Source organism: Haliotis asinina, chromosome 8, assembly GCF_037392515.1.
Source record: "Haliotis asinina isolate JCU_RB_2024 chromosome 8, JCU_Hal_asi_v2, whole genome shotgun sequence".
NCBI lineage: Eukaryota > Metazoa > Mollusca > Gastropoda > Lepetellida > Haliotidae > Haliotis > Haliotis asinina.
Window position 1 is genome coordinate 52032211 of NC_090287.1, and position 13323 is coordinate 52045533.

A 13323-nucleotide genomic window follows, 5' to 3' on the forward strand; every position below is an offset into this window, starting at 1 on the left:
ATGAATAAAATTGACTATAGAGCAGTAATTAAGGTTTTAGTTCTTGAAGGAAACTCGGCGAAGAACATTGAAGAAAGGCTTTCAGCAGTTTATGGGAAGTCTTCCCCTTCATCTGCTACCATCAAACGATGGGTCAATGAATTTATGCATGGTAGACAGAGTCTTGAAGATGACCCCCGTCCAGGTCGCCCAACAACAAGCACTAGTCAGGAAAACGTTGACAGAGTGCATAGACTTGTGTGGAAAATCGTCGAATCACACTCCACGAGTTAGAGGAGACCACAGGCATTTCACACGGATCCATCGAGACAATTCTTCATGAACATCTCGTCATGTCTAAGGTGTGCGCAAGATGGGTGCCAAAAATGCTTACAGATGAAATAAAGCAAACAAGGGTCACCATAAGCAACTCCATGCTAACCAGATACAACAAGAATCCAGAAGATTTTCACTTTAGGCTAGTAACCTGTGATGAAACCTGGATCCACCACTATGATCCTGAGAACAAACAAGAATCCATGGAATGGAAACATGTCACTTCCCCCAGGACCAAAAAGTTCAAAGCCTCCAGATCAGTGCAGAAGGTAATGGCGACAGTCTTCTGGAAGGCGCCATCCACATAGATTACTTACCAAATGCAAGAACAATGAATGGGGAATATTACCCTAACTTGTTGAGGCATGTGCGACAGTCAATCAAGGAGAAGCGCCGGGGCAAGATCAGACGTGGTATTCTTCTACATCAAGACAATACTCCGGCACACACCTCTCGCGTTGCAGCCGCTGCTGTCCAGGAAAGCGGGTACGAAATCCCCCCTACTCTCCAGACCTGGCACCAAGTGATTTTCCCAAATCTCAAGAAACATTTGCGTGGTCGTAGATTTCAGGATGATAATGAGCTTATTGCTGCTACTGAGGCTTGATTTGATGACCTTCTACAGAGATGGCAGCAGCGACTGGCAGAAAAGATGGAACAAGTGTCTTGACTCACAAGGGGACTATGTTGAAAAATAAATGTGGTTCATACCAATATTTTGTGTTTTTCTATGCAAGGCTCAAAACGTATTGACATCCCCTCGTATCTTTGAGCGCCTTGATTAATATATCGTGTGCCCACGTGCAGGATACTGAGGTATCGAACTATTGATAAAGTTTCGTTTGGTTGCTTGTCAAAGATTTATATCAGTTCATTCATTTTCCACTGGACGGTATGGAAAGGGTACAGATAACTCTCTAAATGACGTGTGACGTTATCTCATTTCACTTACAGAATCTGGGATCAAAGTTGCGGAATTTGGCTGCGCAACAGGTGTCCTGGTGAACACATTAGCCTCTCGATTCAAGAACAGCACCTTCCTTGGTTCGGACGTAGCAAACGAGCCACTGGAAGAAGCCAGAGCAAATGCAAATAGCCGTGGAATTCAGAATATCACTTATAGCACTGACAATATTGAAAACATATCTGAAAAATACAACGAGAGTTTTGACTGGATACTAACTCGCGATGTTATTCACGACTTAACGTATCCACAACAAGCTTTAAACCAGATCTACCAATGTCTGAAACCAGGGGGTATTTTCAGCATGATTGACATAGGAATAGAGGGAGGAATTGCTGGCAACATTGCAGATGCTTCATCTATGTTCTACTACTCGGGAAGCACATTTTTGTGCATCCCTGAGAGCTTCCGCCAGCCTGACGCTGCAGCACTTGGGGCTACATGGGGTGCACCTTTGGCAAGAGAGATGGTTGCTAAAGCTGGTTTCACCATCATAAACGAGTCTGTAAGTCGCACTGATAAGAAGGAGATTCACTTTGTCTGTCAAAAGTAGCTTTGCTACAAGATGGGTGGTGTTTTTTATGTTATGGACTCTTTGGCGTTCATTTATGGTGTTTTGACCTATTTAAACAAACAAAGTTTCCAGATGTGTCAGTGCTATATTTTATATCAGGATGTAATAAGGATATCGGAATGTCGCTTTGCTTCTACGCATGTTTAGGCGTCGTCAGTTTTAGTTTAGGCGTCATCAAGAAACCTGTTTCACTATTTTCCTCCTTTTGCCTGGAGTTACTGGGGACCAACTTCCCAATCATACTAATGCTGCACTATTTTCTTACTATATTGTTGCACCAACAGTATCTGATTCTAAGTTTTGTTTTTAAAAGCACTTTAGAGCCTCATAGACCGTGTTGAAAGGATGTTGTTTACGATGCTTTTTATGATGTACAACTGATGAGTTTAATAAAGAATCCCTTCTTTCATGTACATTTCCATTTTAAACTGTTCTATGGGTCATGTACATTGTGGTTTTTCGCCATATTCTATATGAGGTGTCTTTTTTGTTATGACTGTTTCTTTGTTGTATCTTTTCAACTGACTCTGTAGCTCACATAAACATATGCAGTTAGACAAAAAATCAGCTGGGGAAAATAGCTGTCAGCATCTAAGGTTACTTGAGGAAATTTAACTCTGTCACTAATCCCCTTTTTCTAGGATATTTACACCCTACATGCTCGCCTTTATATTAAACCATTGTATCCCAAGTGCGTACATCATTGCCCATGCTCACTGTTACAGCATTGTCCAGACTTGATTATTTGCTGACCACCTCCACATAGCGCTTATTGCTGATTGTGAGTACACAGATACCACTCAGTGAATGAAATTATGCGGTTAGTTAAACACACCACACACTAATCTTTGTAATCTTTTCATGATACCCCCAACAAAATGTAATCCATCATGTAGGGGTATGTAAAGGAAATTCCAGTGTAAGTCTTCCACGTATCCCCTTTTAACTAGTAAAGGAAGTTTTTCACATGCAACATCTCACAAACTCGTAATTGTAGTACATGTACTCCTTTTGGCAATGTTCCCAAGAGAGAGCAATCCTGTACATAAGGGAACGTAACACTTCCACTTATTTCTTTTTCACAAGGAAGTTATTTTCACACAAAGCATCACGTACTCACCTTTATTCCATTGTAACCCAAGTGCGTAGACTGGTACCCATGCTCTCTATGACAGGATATCTCGTCCTGACTCGATTATTTATAGACTGCGGCCATATAGCGAGAATATTGCTGAATGTTGGCATAAAACAAACAGAACAAAACATTGTGAATCCCTTTGTAATACAAGAGTGAACATAATCCTACACTTAACTAAGCCTTAAATTAGTTCATCTTCATACTCATATCGCTCTTATAACTCCACGTAATATCCAGGTTCCATTCCCCACGTGGGTGCAGTGTGTGAAGCCCTGGTGTCCCACGACATGATATTGCTTGGTTATTGCGTGAAACTAAACTCCCGTGACGTCACGTATGTCACCTGCAGGGCTTGCGTTTGTAGATTTGCATTACACATGCTGTTTTTCTTTCCTTAATTTGATGCCTTCATGGTAGTGATACTAGACGTCAAGACGACATGACTGCAGCCTACAGGACAACGATAAATAATTCGGATCAAATACTGAAAGGACTCGAGCCTGCGATGCAATTTGTATGGATAGTCAGATGTACGAAGTAAAGTAATTCCTGGGTATTTACATAATTCCTTAAAGATCACATATACTCCAGGGGGTGCAAATGCATAAATCACTAATTGACATCGTTATAAATGAAACCCCGTCATTAAAACTGCTCAATTCGATCTTTAATTACCTTAAATCGACCTTTTTGACAACAGTACACAATTCTCAGCCGCAAAAGACATTTCAACCAATCAGAGCAGCGCGTCTCCGTGACTTAATAGTAGCTATAGATATGAGGGTCTATGCAGAATTCGTCTACATTTCAGGGGGTAAACTATTTCGTTTAGAGTTGTACAAACCTGAACAGCTGTTGTGAAAACTGAAATGCCCATAATCCAACTTGTTTAATACATTCATATTTTCAGTAGACATTACATAAATACATGAATTTGTCCCTGGATCCTTCAAATCATCACATTACTTTTAATAGCCAATAGCAAGATGAAACGTGTTTAATTATCCTGATGTGATTGCGTACCGCCATGACAATTATCTTCCGTTTTCACTTCATCTGAAGAGACTAGAATCTGTCTCGAAACGTTGTGACCTTGTATAATAAAGAAGTTGAACCATAAAGCACTTTTAGTTTGATTCCTCCAACTTCTAAATGCCTTTGAACCAACGTAAGTTTTCAGGACTAACTAATGAAAAAAGCAAAGGGATCGAATTATGCCCTGTTCACATGCACAAATCTACTCACGTGTGTAGTTTTACTTACGCAGGTGTTGAAAAATACACACGTGAGCAAAATGTGCATATAAAAGCAAATGCATACGTGAGCAAATCGGCACTGTATCCAAATTTGCACCTAGTCAGCGGTAGTATATTTTCTTATGTGCATTTTTACATATGTGAGTATTTTTGTCATATGAATGCATGGCAAAATTACATACGCCAGCAAGCTGTATTTGCCTATATTCTTTATGTTATTTATTGTAACAGGATATTGCGTCAATGATTTTTTAAGACAACGTCTAGACATAAGTCTGGTCTCTGTCGTTTGGTCAAAGGACAAGGTACGCTAAGGGTGCCTTTTGGCCCACTAACAGAATTGACTAAACACGTGTTATTTGTTTATAGACAAGGTAGCTTTGCATATAAGTGCTATTTCTTATATGATCTGAGGCGTAATCTCACTACAGAGGGGTCCAAAATGGGTTTGTGAGTTTTTGTGGGAAATAACAAGACGTTTGTAATATTAGTGACTGATTTACAAGTATCATTTTATTCACATACAAATAACATCACTTTACAGCGGGTATTCATGATGAAAAACATGTTTTATAGCAATCACAGGTTTGTAACTTCATCTTGAATCTGAAACAAGAAACAAAGCTATATGTTATTTGGACAAGGTTTGTGTCGGAAGAGCAGAATCACAAAATCAATAGACATTTGGGTATTTATTATATCACCAGCATATAATGAGGATGATATGCCATAACTGAATTATGGATGTTGTACAATGTGTTCAAAAACTTTAAAACTATTACTCAGGAAATTGTGTTTACTCAGTTTATTCAATCACTTTCTTAAATTATAATCTACCCAGATAAAACAGTTAAATTTCTTTGTCAATGTAAATGAGTTTTAACCATGTTAGTATTTTTTTTGGAATGAATTTGTTGCATTTGCAGGGTGTATGAAGTTTACCTTTAGCACGCTGGTAAAGTACTTGTTTATGATCTTCAGAAAACCTATCGCAATACCACTCTTGGGCAGTCCAAGATCTTCCAACTGAAAAACGGATGACTTTATATCAATAGAAAATTTTGTTTTAAAAAAAATCCCGATAAACTATTCAGGGTACCATTACTTTTTTCAAATGTCATTAGTCTAGCTGTGAATGTTTATGCAGATTTAATCACCATTGATCAGTTTTTCAGAAATTCAGTGAAATTAAATTATAAAATTACATAAAACATTATTTAGAAACCTATCTTTTCATTTATATTATGCCTACCTTCAACCTCAAGTTTTAATTTTTATGTTCACTCCTGAAAGCAATCCAAGACCATTTGTCATATCTGAAACCAAATATTTGAAATTATAGAAAAATTATCATTATGTTCATGAAATTACTGCGTTCTAATCTTTCTAGTACTACATATGTCAATAGTATAGTTATATTAGGAAGTGAACTGACCACCAACAGCGTAATCAATCATTGAGGATACCTTTCAATCAATTATAGCTATACGATAAAAACAACTGTCAGAGCACGTATACAACACAGGAAGTCAATATGACTTTTGAAACCAATAGTCAATGATCTGTAAACACATTTTTTTTTAAATCCCTAGGGATTGCTTTAATCGGTTCTGGTTATTGGTAATTCAATGGCGGCCCACAAAACATACATGAATCAGTTATTTGATTGATCAGTACACCACATATTAACAGCTGTCTGCAATGTGTAAATATTTACTTAAAGAGATTATCACACTAACATGTTGAAAAATGCTCACTTTCACTATGTTCTTTATTGTTTTGGAACAAAGGCAACGAGACAGTGTTGAAAGGTCAGAGTCTTCAGGCTTAAGAAAAGATTTATATAAGTATATAAAGTTTGTTTGAACAGTGCCACATTGATTACCAAACTTGGAAAAGTATACTATTTGGATTTGATGCGAACAAGTTAAGCTAAACTTTGTAGACTGGATCACCAAACTTTGGAAGAAAAAAAATACCAGGATTTGAACCTTCATGTCTGATAATATAAGAAAATGTTAAGCCAGTGCTGGAACCCATGGGCAACACATCCTCCTGTGATTGGTGGTGAATTTAAGCTTATGTAATACACTTTACAACAATGTGTGGCTTGACGTCTCCTTGTGTTCATCATCTGCTAGACCTTGATACAATGTTCTTATTCTAACACAAAAAAAACACTGAACATACAGTTGGACGTAGTCATTCTGGTTGAGTTTAATCTACTATATCATAGAAAGCATCTAGGTACATTCTTGGAAAATGTGTATGTTTGTACATGGTAACATCCTGTTGAATGACAGATCAGTGACAGTGACACAGATAGGTGACTCAGAGCTGTTTGATAAATAGATGATAGAACAATAATTCTGACATAATTACAAAGATTCTCACCTTTAAAATGCTGCCTGATCATATTTTGAAAATCTTCTGTCTTCTTCCAGCTGAAATCAACAGGTTCTCGTAAAATCTACCCACGTTTACCTCAATATAATCAGCCTTGGGAGTCCCTTCTTTAATAATTTTAATATAGATGTTTGATAAGTTCATTATAGAGCACAAAAACATTCAAAATAAACAATGAATCATGATGCAGTTGTGTAATTTTTTTAAAAGATATAACTTTGCTTACGGTTATTTTATTTTGTTTTGTTTTTTCTTGCGTTTTTTTTTATTTGGTTTGTTTCGGGGTTTTTTTTTGTTTGTTTGTTTGTTGTTGTTGTTTTGTTGTTTGTTTTGTTTTTGTTTTTTTTGGTGGGGGGAGTGTTGTTTGGTTTTTGGATGAGAGCAAAAGCATGGCCCACCACAATGTTTAGGTATTCATTCTAATTTACTCTCTTCACGTATGGTTAAAAAATAGGGATGAGTCATGCTTTTTACTCACTCCTTTTTATCAATCTAAGATTCAGAAAATATAGGTTTTTATAAGATATTGTAAAATAGGTTAACTTTGAGATCTTAAAATAAGAAAATAACAGCACTAAAACATAAAAAGGAATTGTATGTAACCTCAACATGTAGTTTAGACCTTTTTACAGTTATCATGTTGTACAACTTTGGATATCATGAAATGGTGTGGACCAACCAGGGCCCTTATCATACCTAGTGCTTTTGCAATCATTCAGTACAATGGTCGTGATAGTCGTCGTCAGGGTTGGACAGATGATCGGACTAATGCTTTGCTTAACTTATGGGTTGAGAGAAACGTAGAAGAACAACTTGGTAATCCAAAAGCAGCAAACCTGTCGTATATGAAGAGTCAAGTACAGCACAGTGCAAAATAAACATATATACCTTTAAGATATGTTATAGACAATACAAGACAGCTATGAAAACTAGTGGAAAGGGAAGACATTTATATGGATATTATGATGAACTGGACAGAATACTTGGCTCTCGTCCCATACTATCACCACTGAAATTTCAGAGACAAGTTGTTGAAGACAACTACTCTGAAAATGAAGTAAACATCAGTGTATTGCTAATTTATCTAATCATAATATGACATAAACAGAAGATATATTGGAAACTGCGCCAGATCAATGTGAGGATGAACCAGAAAGTGATACTAACATATCTGAGGAAAATGTTGTCAGCCAAACACTACAGTCAACTTGTTATGCGGGATTTCGATAAGAAGCATAATGGCTACAAGAAGAGACCCCGGAAGTCAGGTCTAGAAATAGCTCTGTCGTCTGTCATGGAATCTCTTGGAGAAGCTCTTGTCTTTAGAACACCACAAGCCTGATGTTGAAATGGAAAAGATGGAAGTGGAGAAAATGAGGTTAGAGTCCGAAGAGCGTCATATGAGAGCGAAGCGTGATCAAGTCGCGTGTTGGAACAACACCCAATGTGGATCCACAGAGTCACTAGCAATAGCTGCAATTCTCCTACAGTCCGCTGGTCAGTGACGGCAGCAACGTTTCCTATCAGGAGGCTAGTGAAACCTTATATAACCTGTGACATTCAGAAATGAATGATATGTGTACCTGTACAAGTTCACAGCTACAGTTCATCTGCTGACGGGTGCAGCTTTTTGAACTTTTAATTTTACCTGCTTTTCACGCAAGGAATGACATTCAGTTAATTATTGTTTTCAAGATATCTTTAGTGAGGAATCGCTTATATTGACACTCTTTATGTTCGTTAAAATGTTCGTTTTAGATTGTCATGGATCTATTCTACAGAGTTAAACTCTCATGTTTCATTTGGAAGTTATTCTGTTTATTCCACGATTTCAGTGTATGTGATTTTGAATTGATTTCATTTTCCAACTACAAGATTGTCAAACGACAAAGTTTTAATCATTTAAGGGCGCATTAAGTCAACAAGGAGATCAATGAGAAACTCAATGACCTGCAGTTGCAAGGTGGTTACAGATGATAATCACTTATCGCCTTGACTTTTGTCATAATCTTCAAAAGCCATATCAGCAACAAGGTGACGTCATTCCTCTAGAAACTGTTCCTGTCTTGACTCACACATATTGTGCGAGACAGTGCACGTTGCAATAATTGTTGGATCGGATTATACATCAACATGCAATCGACGCCACCTTCCTTTCAAACGTCCAAATGCACACACTCGCCATCCTGGCTCATTAAAGTCCTTTTGGATTAGCACCTGGTTCCCTCTGTCTGGGCACGCCTTCATGAGACCCAGACTTTCAAAGGATATGTGGGGTTTCCTGTAAGCACAATAGGTACCTCAACAAACCCGTTGTTGGTGTGGAGAACTTTGCTCCATGGAGGGAACAGTCATTCTGAAACTCCCTTGTGAAATAAATCAGAAGATCTGGCATCATGCACCGGAAGTGTCTGTTAAAATGTAACGATAGTCACATACCGCTTGCAATATAACGAAATGCCATAAACAGACATCAAGGTACATCAGCCCATGGAGTCCAATGAAAAGAAAAAGAATATTTGGTGTTGATGACAGAGTTTTAATACTCAGTTTCATTTGAATTTTTTTGTACATCTCCGTGTTTATTCTCACGGCCATGAAAGGTAGGAGAAGGATTGTCTAAATTTATACGAACGATTTGGAATTGGGCAGGAACATTGCCAGGTAGAGGTTCCATTTCTGAATGTACAAAGCCTACATGTTTGAGTGAATATCGGTATAAAATGATCAAGATATTTTACAATTTGAGTTTTTCATGCATACCCCAAACCAGTGTACTGACAATGATCATAATAGGTACTTTCATGCCTTGTTTTATACTTTTAATCTCTGGTACAAGGTGTTTGCAATAATACCATCTAGTCATTTGAGACTGTACTTTCAAAAATAGAGGGAATCTACAATCTTTGTCATAAGGTATTTGAAGTTTTGGTTTTCGGCACCGCTCCCTTCCCATAAAGAGATAACTAAACAGAAGGTAAAGACATTGAGTCATGTTATTAATTTTAGCAGTAATAGCAGTAGCAATATTAAAGCTCATTTGGAGTAACCAATTATATGTACCTTATACAGACAGGGGTCACGAAGGGCGAGGGAAACATAAGCAAACAATGAGGGTACATCAACCCATGGGCTCCGAGGGAACAGTGAACAACGTATTTATCTCACCAAACACGCGTACGGCAATGCTAATTTTCGACTGTTTGAAGCACGGGTACAAATCCTTTTGTAGCCATCGCTTGATTTTGCTGACAAGCAAAACCAAATTTGTAATTTCGCAAAACATCGGTATTTTCGTACATCATCATTATCTTACATCACACATAAATGTCGTTTTCTGATTGGATCAGCGTCCTTCTGTTACTTTCAATGTACCCAGCTTACAAATGGTAGTAATTCTGTGAGAGTGTGTCAGTTTCAAGCCAACTTTGCAGTAATTCATTCGAACTTAATATTGTAATCTAATTACATATCATTTAAAAATAAATCAAAGGTAGCTTCCCCGTGAGCTGATAGTTAGTATTGCTGACAGAGGTGTGGGGAGATATAGTGCCCTTAACAGTTTATTTAGTCTTCTACAGCATGTGTCTGACCCAGCTCACTGACCTGGTCATTCACTAGACTCAGGCACAACCAAGGATAGTTGTGATAATCTGGATGTCGTTGATGTAAGTGGCAACGAGATATCTGACCATTCACATATTCAGAAGTCACTAAACCTAAATACGTTAGAAAAGAATTTGTCTACAGGAAGGCTTGAACTATAGGCAGCGGAAGTTTTCTAATAACATTGAATCTTCTCAACTACTATAGCCACTCTCCTATTCTTGACGAGTTGATGTTAAGACTGATGTGTTAACATACCCAGCTCTGTTGCCCTTCGTGCTGACTGTGAAAGGTGACTATGCTTGTCGTAAGAGGCGACTAACGGGATCGGGTGGTCAGACTAGCTGACTTGGTTGACACATGTCATCGGTTCCCCATTGCGCAGATCGATGCTCATGTTGTTGATCACTGGATTGTCTGGTCCAGACTCGATTATTTACAGACCGTCGCCATATAGCTGGAATATTGCTAAGTGCGACGTAAAACTAAACTCACTCACTCACTCACTCGTGCTGACTGTGGCTAGTATAGCGATGACGCCAGCAAGCAGAAACAGTTATGCCGTGCAGCTGCAAAACAGTGGCGTCTTCAAAATTGGAAATTCATCGACAGTTCTTCAAAGGTGCTAGGAATAATGTCAATAAAGCTTTAGCAGTAGCTAAAAAATATTTGTATGCGCCTCGATAGAACAAAAAATGCAGCAATTTCAATGCATTATATTCCTTGTTGAACAGACACTTAAAGTAGGATATTAATTTGCAGATTTCTTCCACGCCTAGATATGGGATATATGTCAAGTAATTGATATTTGATATACTCAGCAGAATCAGGTTTTTGATGTGTAATGTTTTAGTGGTTCATATTTGTCTCAACACTCCTTAACCTACCCGGAAGAAAAAAAGACAGGTTATATCGAAAGCTAAGACAACTTCTAACCTAAAAGTTATACGAACATACCTGAACATAGCTAGACAAGGTCGGACACTTCGGTGTCGCCTGCTTTGTCGATCGCTACGCTACCATCGCATGCAATCGATTAAAACATCATCTAAACATGATCATGGGCGACTGGCCTATCATCACCACTCATGACACCTACCAGTTCCTTATTGTTTTTTCTACAAGTCGTTTGAAAGCTCAGTTTGACCCTCATCTAAACGATCTTGGCACAAATGACGAGGAGAAAAAAGGGAGGAACTCTTTTTTTCTCTCTCTCGTTCGTACATACACTCAGTCTCATAATGGACAATTTGATGTTCGGGACGCGGCCAAGTCAAAATTATGGGTTTTTTATTGGCAATAAAAAATTGTTACGCGCAGAAATAAACTTGGCGCGCCGATGCCCGAGAAACATTTGACATTTAGCCTTATGAAATATGTCATGACAAGCGATATGTTTTGACCAGTGAGTGTTGCTAAGTTTATTACCGACAACCAAAACTGAAATGATGAAAGAGTAGTGAAAGTATAATGAAAAACCCCGTAAAGTGTATATGAGTGTGTAGGTCAATATATCGTGTGGCGACATACACAGCACCATGATATCAAACCACTGGCGGAATTCCGTTTGGTTGCTTGTCAACCATGTGTTGTTGTTAATCGCACAATGCAAAATTGCTTTGGATACAACGTATTATGGTTGTATATCATAATGATAGTTACATTTTTAATTACATGCTTTCAAAGATTAGTTCTTATAGTTTTGATTGGTATTTAATTTAATTTACTACTCGGCAAGCACATTTACGTGCATCCCGGAGAACTTCCGTCAGCCTGACTTTGCATCACTTTGGGCAACATGAGGTGCACCTTTTTGCAAGAAAGATGGTTGTCAAAGATGATTTCACCATCATAAACGAGTCTACGAGTCACAATAATGATGAGATCCACTTTCTCTGTCAGTAGTATCTTTGGTAAACGATCGAGGTGTTTATTCTAGCCTTGACATGTATTTATGATGTGTTGAGCTATTTAGAAGAAGTTTTATATCAGGATGTCATTTCAAATCATGTAATTATGATTTCACACATTTCAAAACACTGACTGGTCATCTCAGTACATTTCTCTTGGACAATCACATTTGCCTTTGAAAACATTCCAAACAAAGAATGTTGACTTTCACACACAATTCCCTCTTTTTACTGTTTTTATGAGGCATGCACAATGTGGTTATGTCGCCATATTTTACGTGGAGTTACTTTACTTACTAAAGTTGGCTATTCTTTCAACACATAAACACATACCGTTCTGTCAATGACGTCGCTCACCCATCTTTGTAATACACCTTTCTTAACAACCCAAGGGTGTGTGAACTAACATGTATGGTTACTTTAAGGAAATTCCAATGTAACCCCCCTCCACTAATCTACTCTTCACTATAAGGAGTTATTCATACATCTTATACACTTACAATTGTAACACTGCTTTCACAATACTCCCAAACATGTGTAACCCCATACGTAAGGCAGTTTAATCCTCCCACTAATCCAGTAAAGCACGAATCTTTATATTAAACCATTGTATCCCATTGTATCCAAGCATTATCTAAATTTAGAGAGAAGTAATTTCAGAGGACACTCTTCAGTTTGGATTAGGCTGGTGTGGAGGTATCTGTTTCCATATCTGAATGTACAGATCCCACCAGTTTGAGTGAATATTGGAATAAACTGATCAATATATTCCACGGTTTGAATTTTTCATTCATACCCCAAACCCAACTTACTAACAATGTTCTTATTAGACAGTGCCCAGTTTACTCTCGCGCATTGTAATGTATTTGGGATCACTATAAAAAGCATATGTGTTACAGTATGTGTGTGTTGGTCTTCAGTACTGTTCCCTTCCCAAGTCACTTTGCTTTAAATGCCTTTACAAGACATAAAACATTATACGAGCCACATCTTTCATATTTTTTTTTCAAAAATAAGAAGGCACCATGCGCTCCAGTTAGAGCTTCTACGTTCTTGATATAAAAGCTTGCGCGTAATACGTTATTTTTATGTAGCGGGTTTTATTACTCGCCTGTTGAAGATACTGCAGTGTAATATTTTTACGGCAATATTGC

General features: G+C 37.8%; 1 protein-coding gene across 2 annotated transcripts in view; it reads left to right on the top strand.

Moving 5' to 3' along the window:
- LOC137295113 (S-adenosylmethionine-dependent methyltransferase Rv2258c-like) overlaps positions 1–13323 on the top strand; it is a 36819-nt gene that overhangs the window by 16262 nt on the left and 7234 nt on the right. For both annotated transcript variants that reach the window (XM_067826420.1, XM_067826421.1), the window contains exon 5: positions 1270–2262. In XM_067826420.1, coding sequence (XP_067682521.1) covers positions 1270–1832 — 563 coding nt within the window. In that variant the 3' untranslated portion in view covers positions 1833–2262. Of the gene's footprint in view, positions 1–1269 lie in introns of those variants that run through there.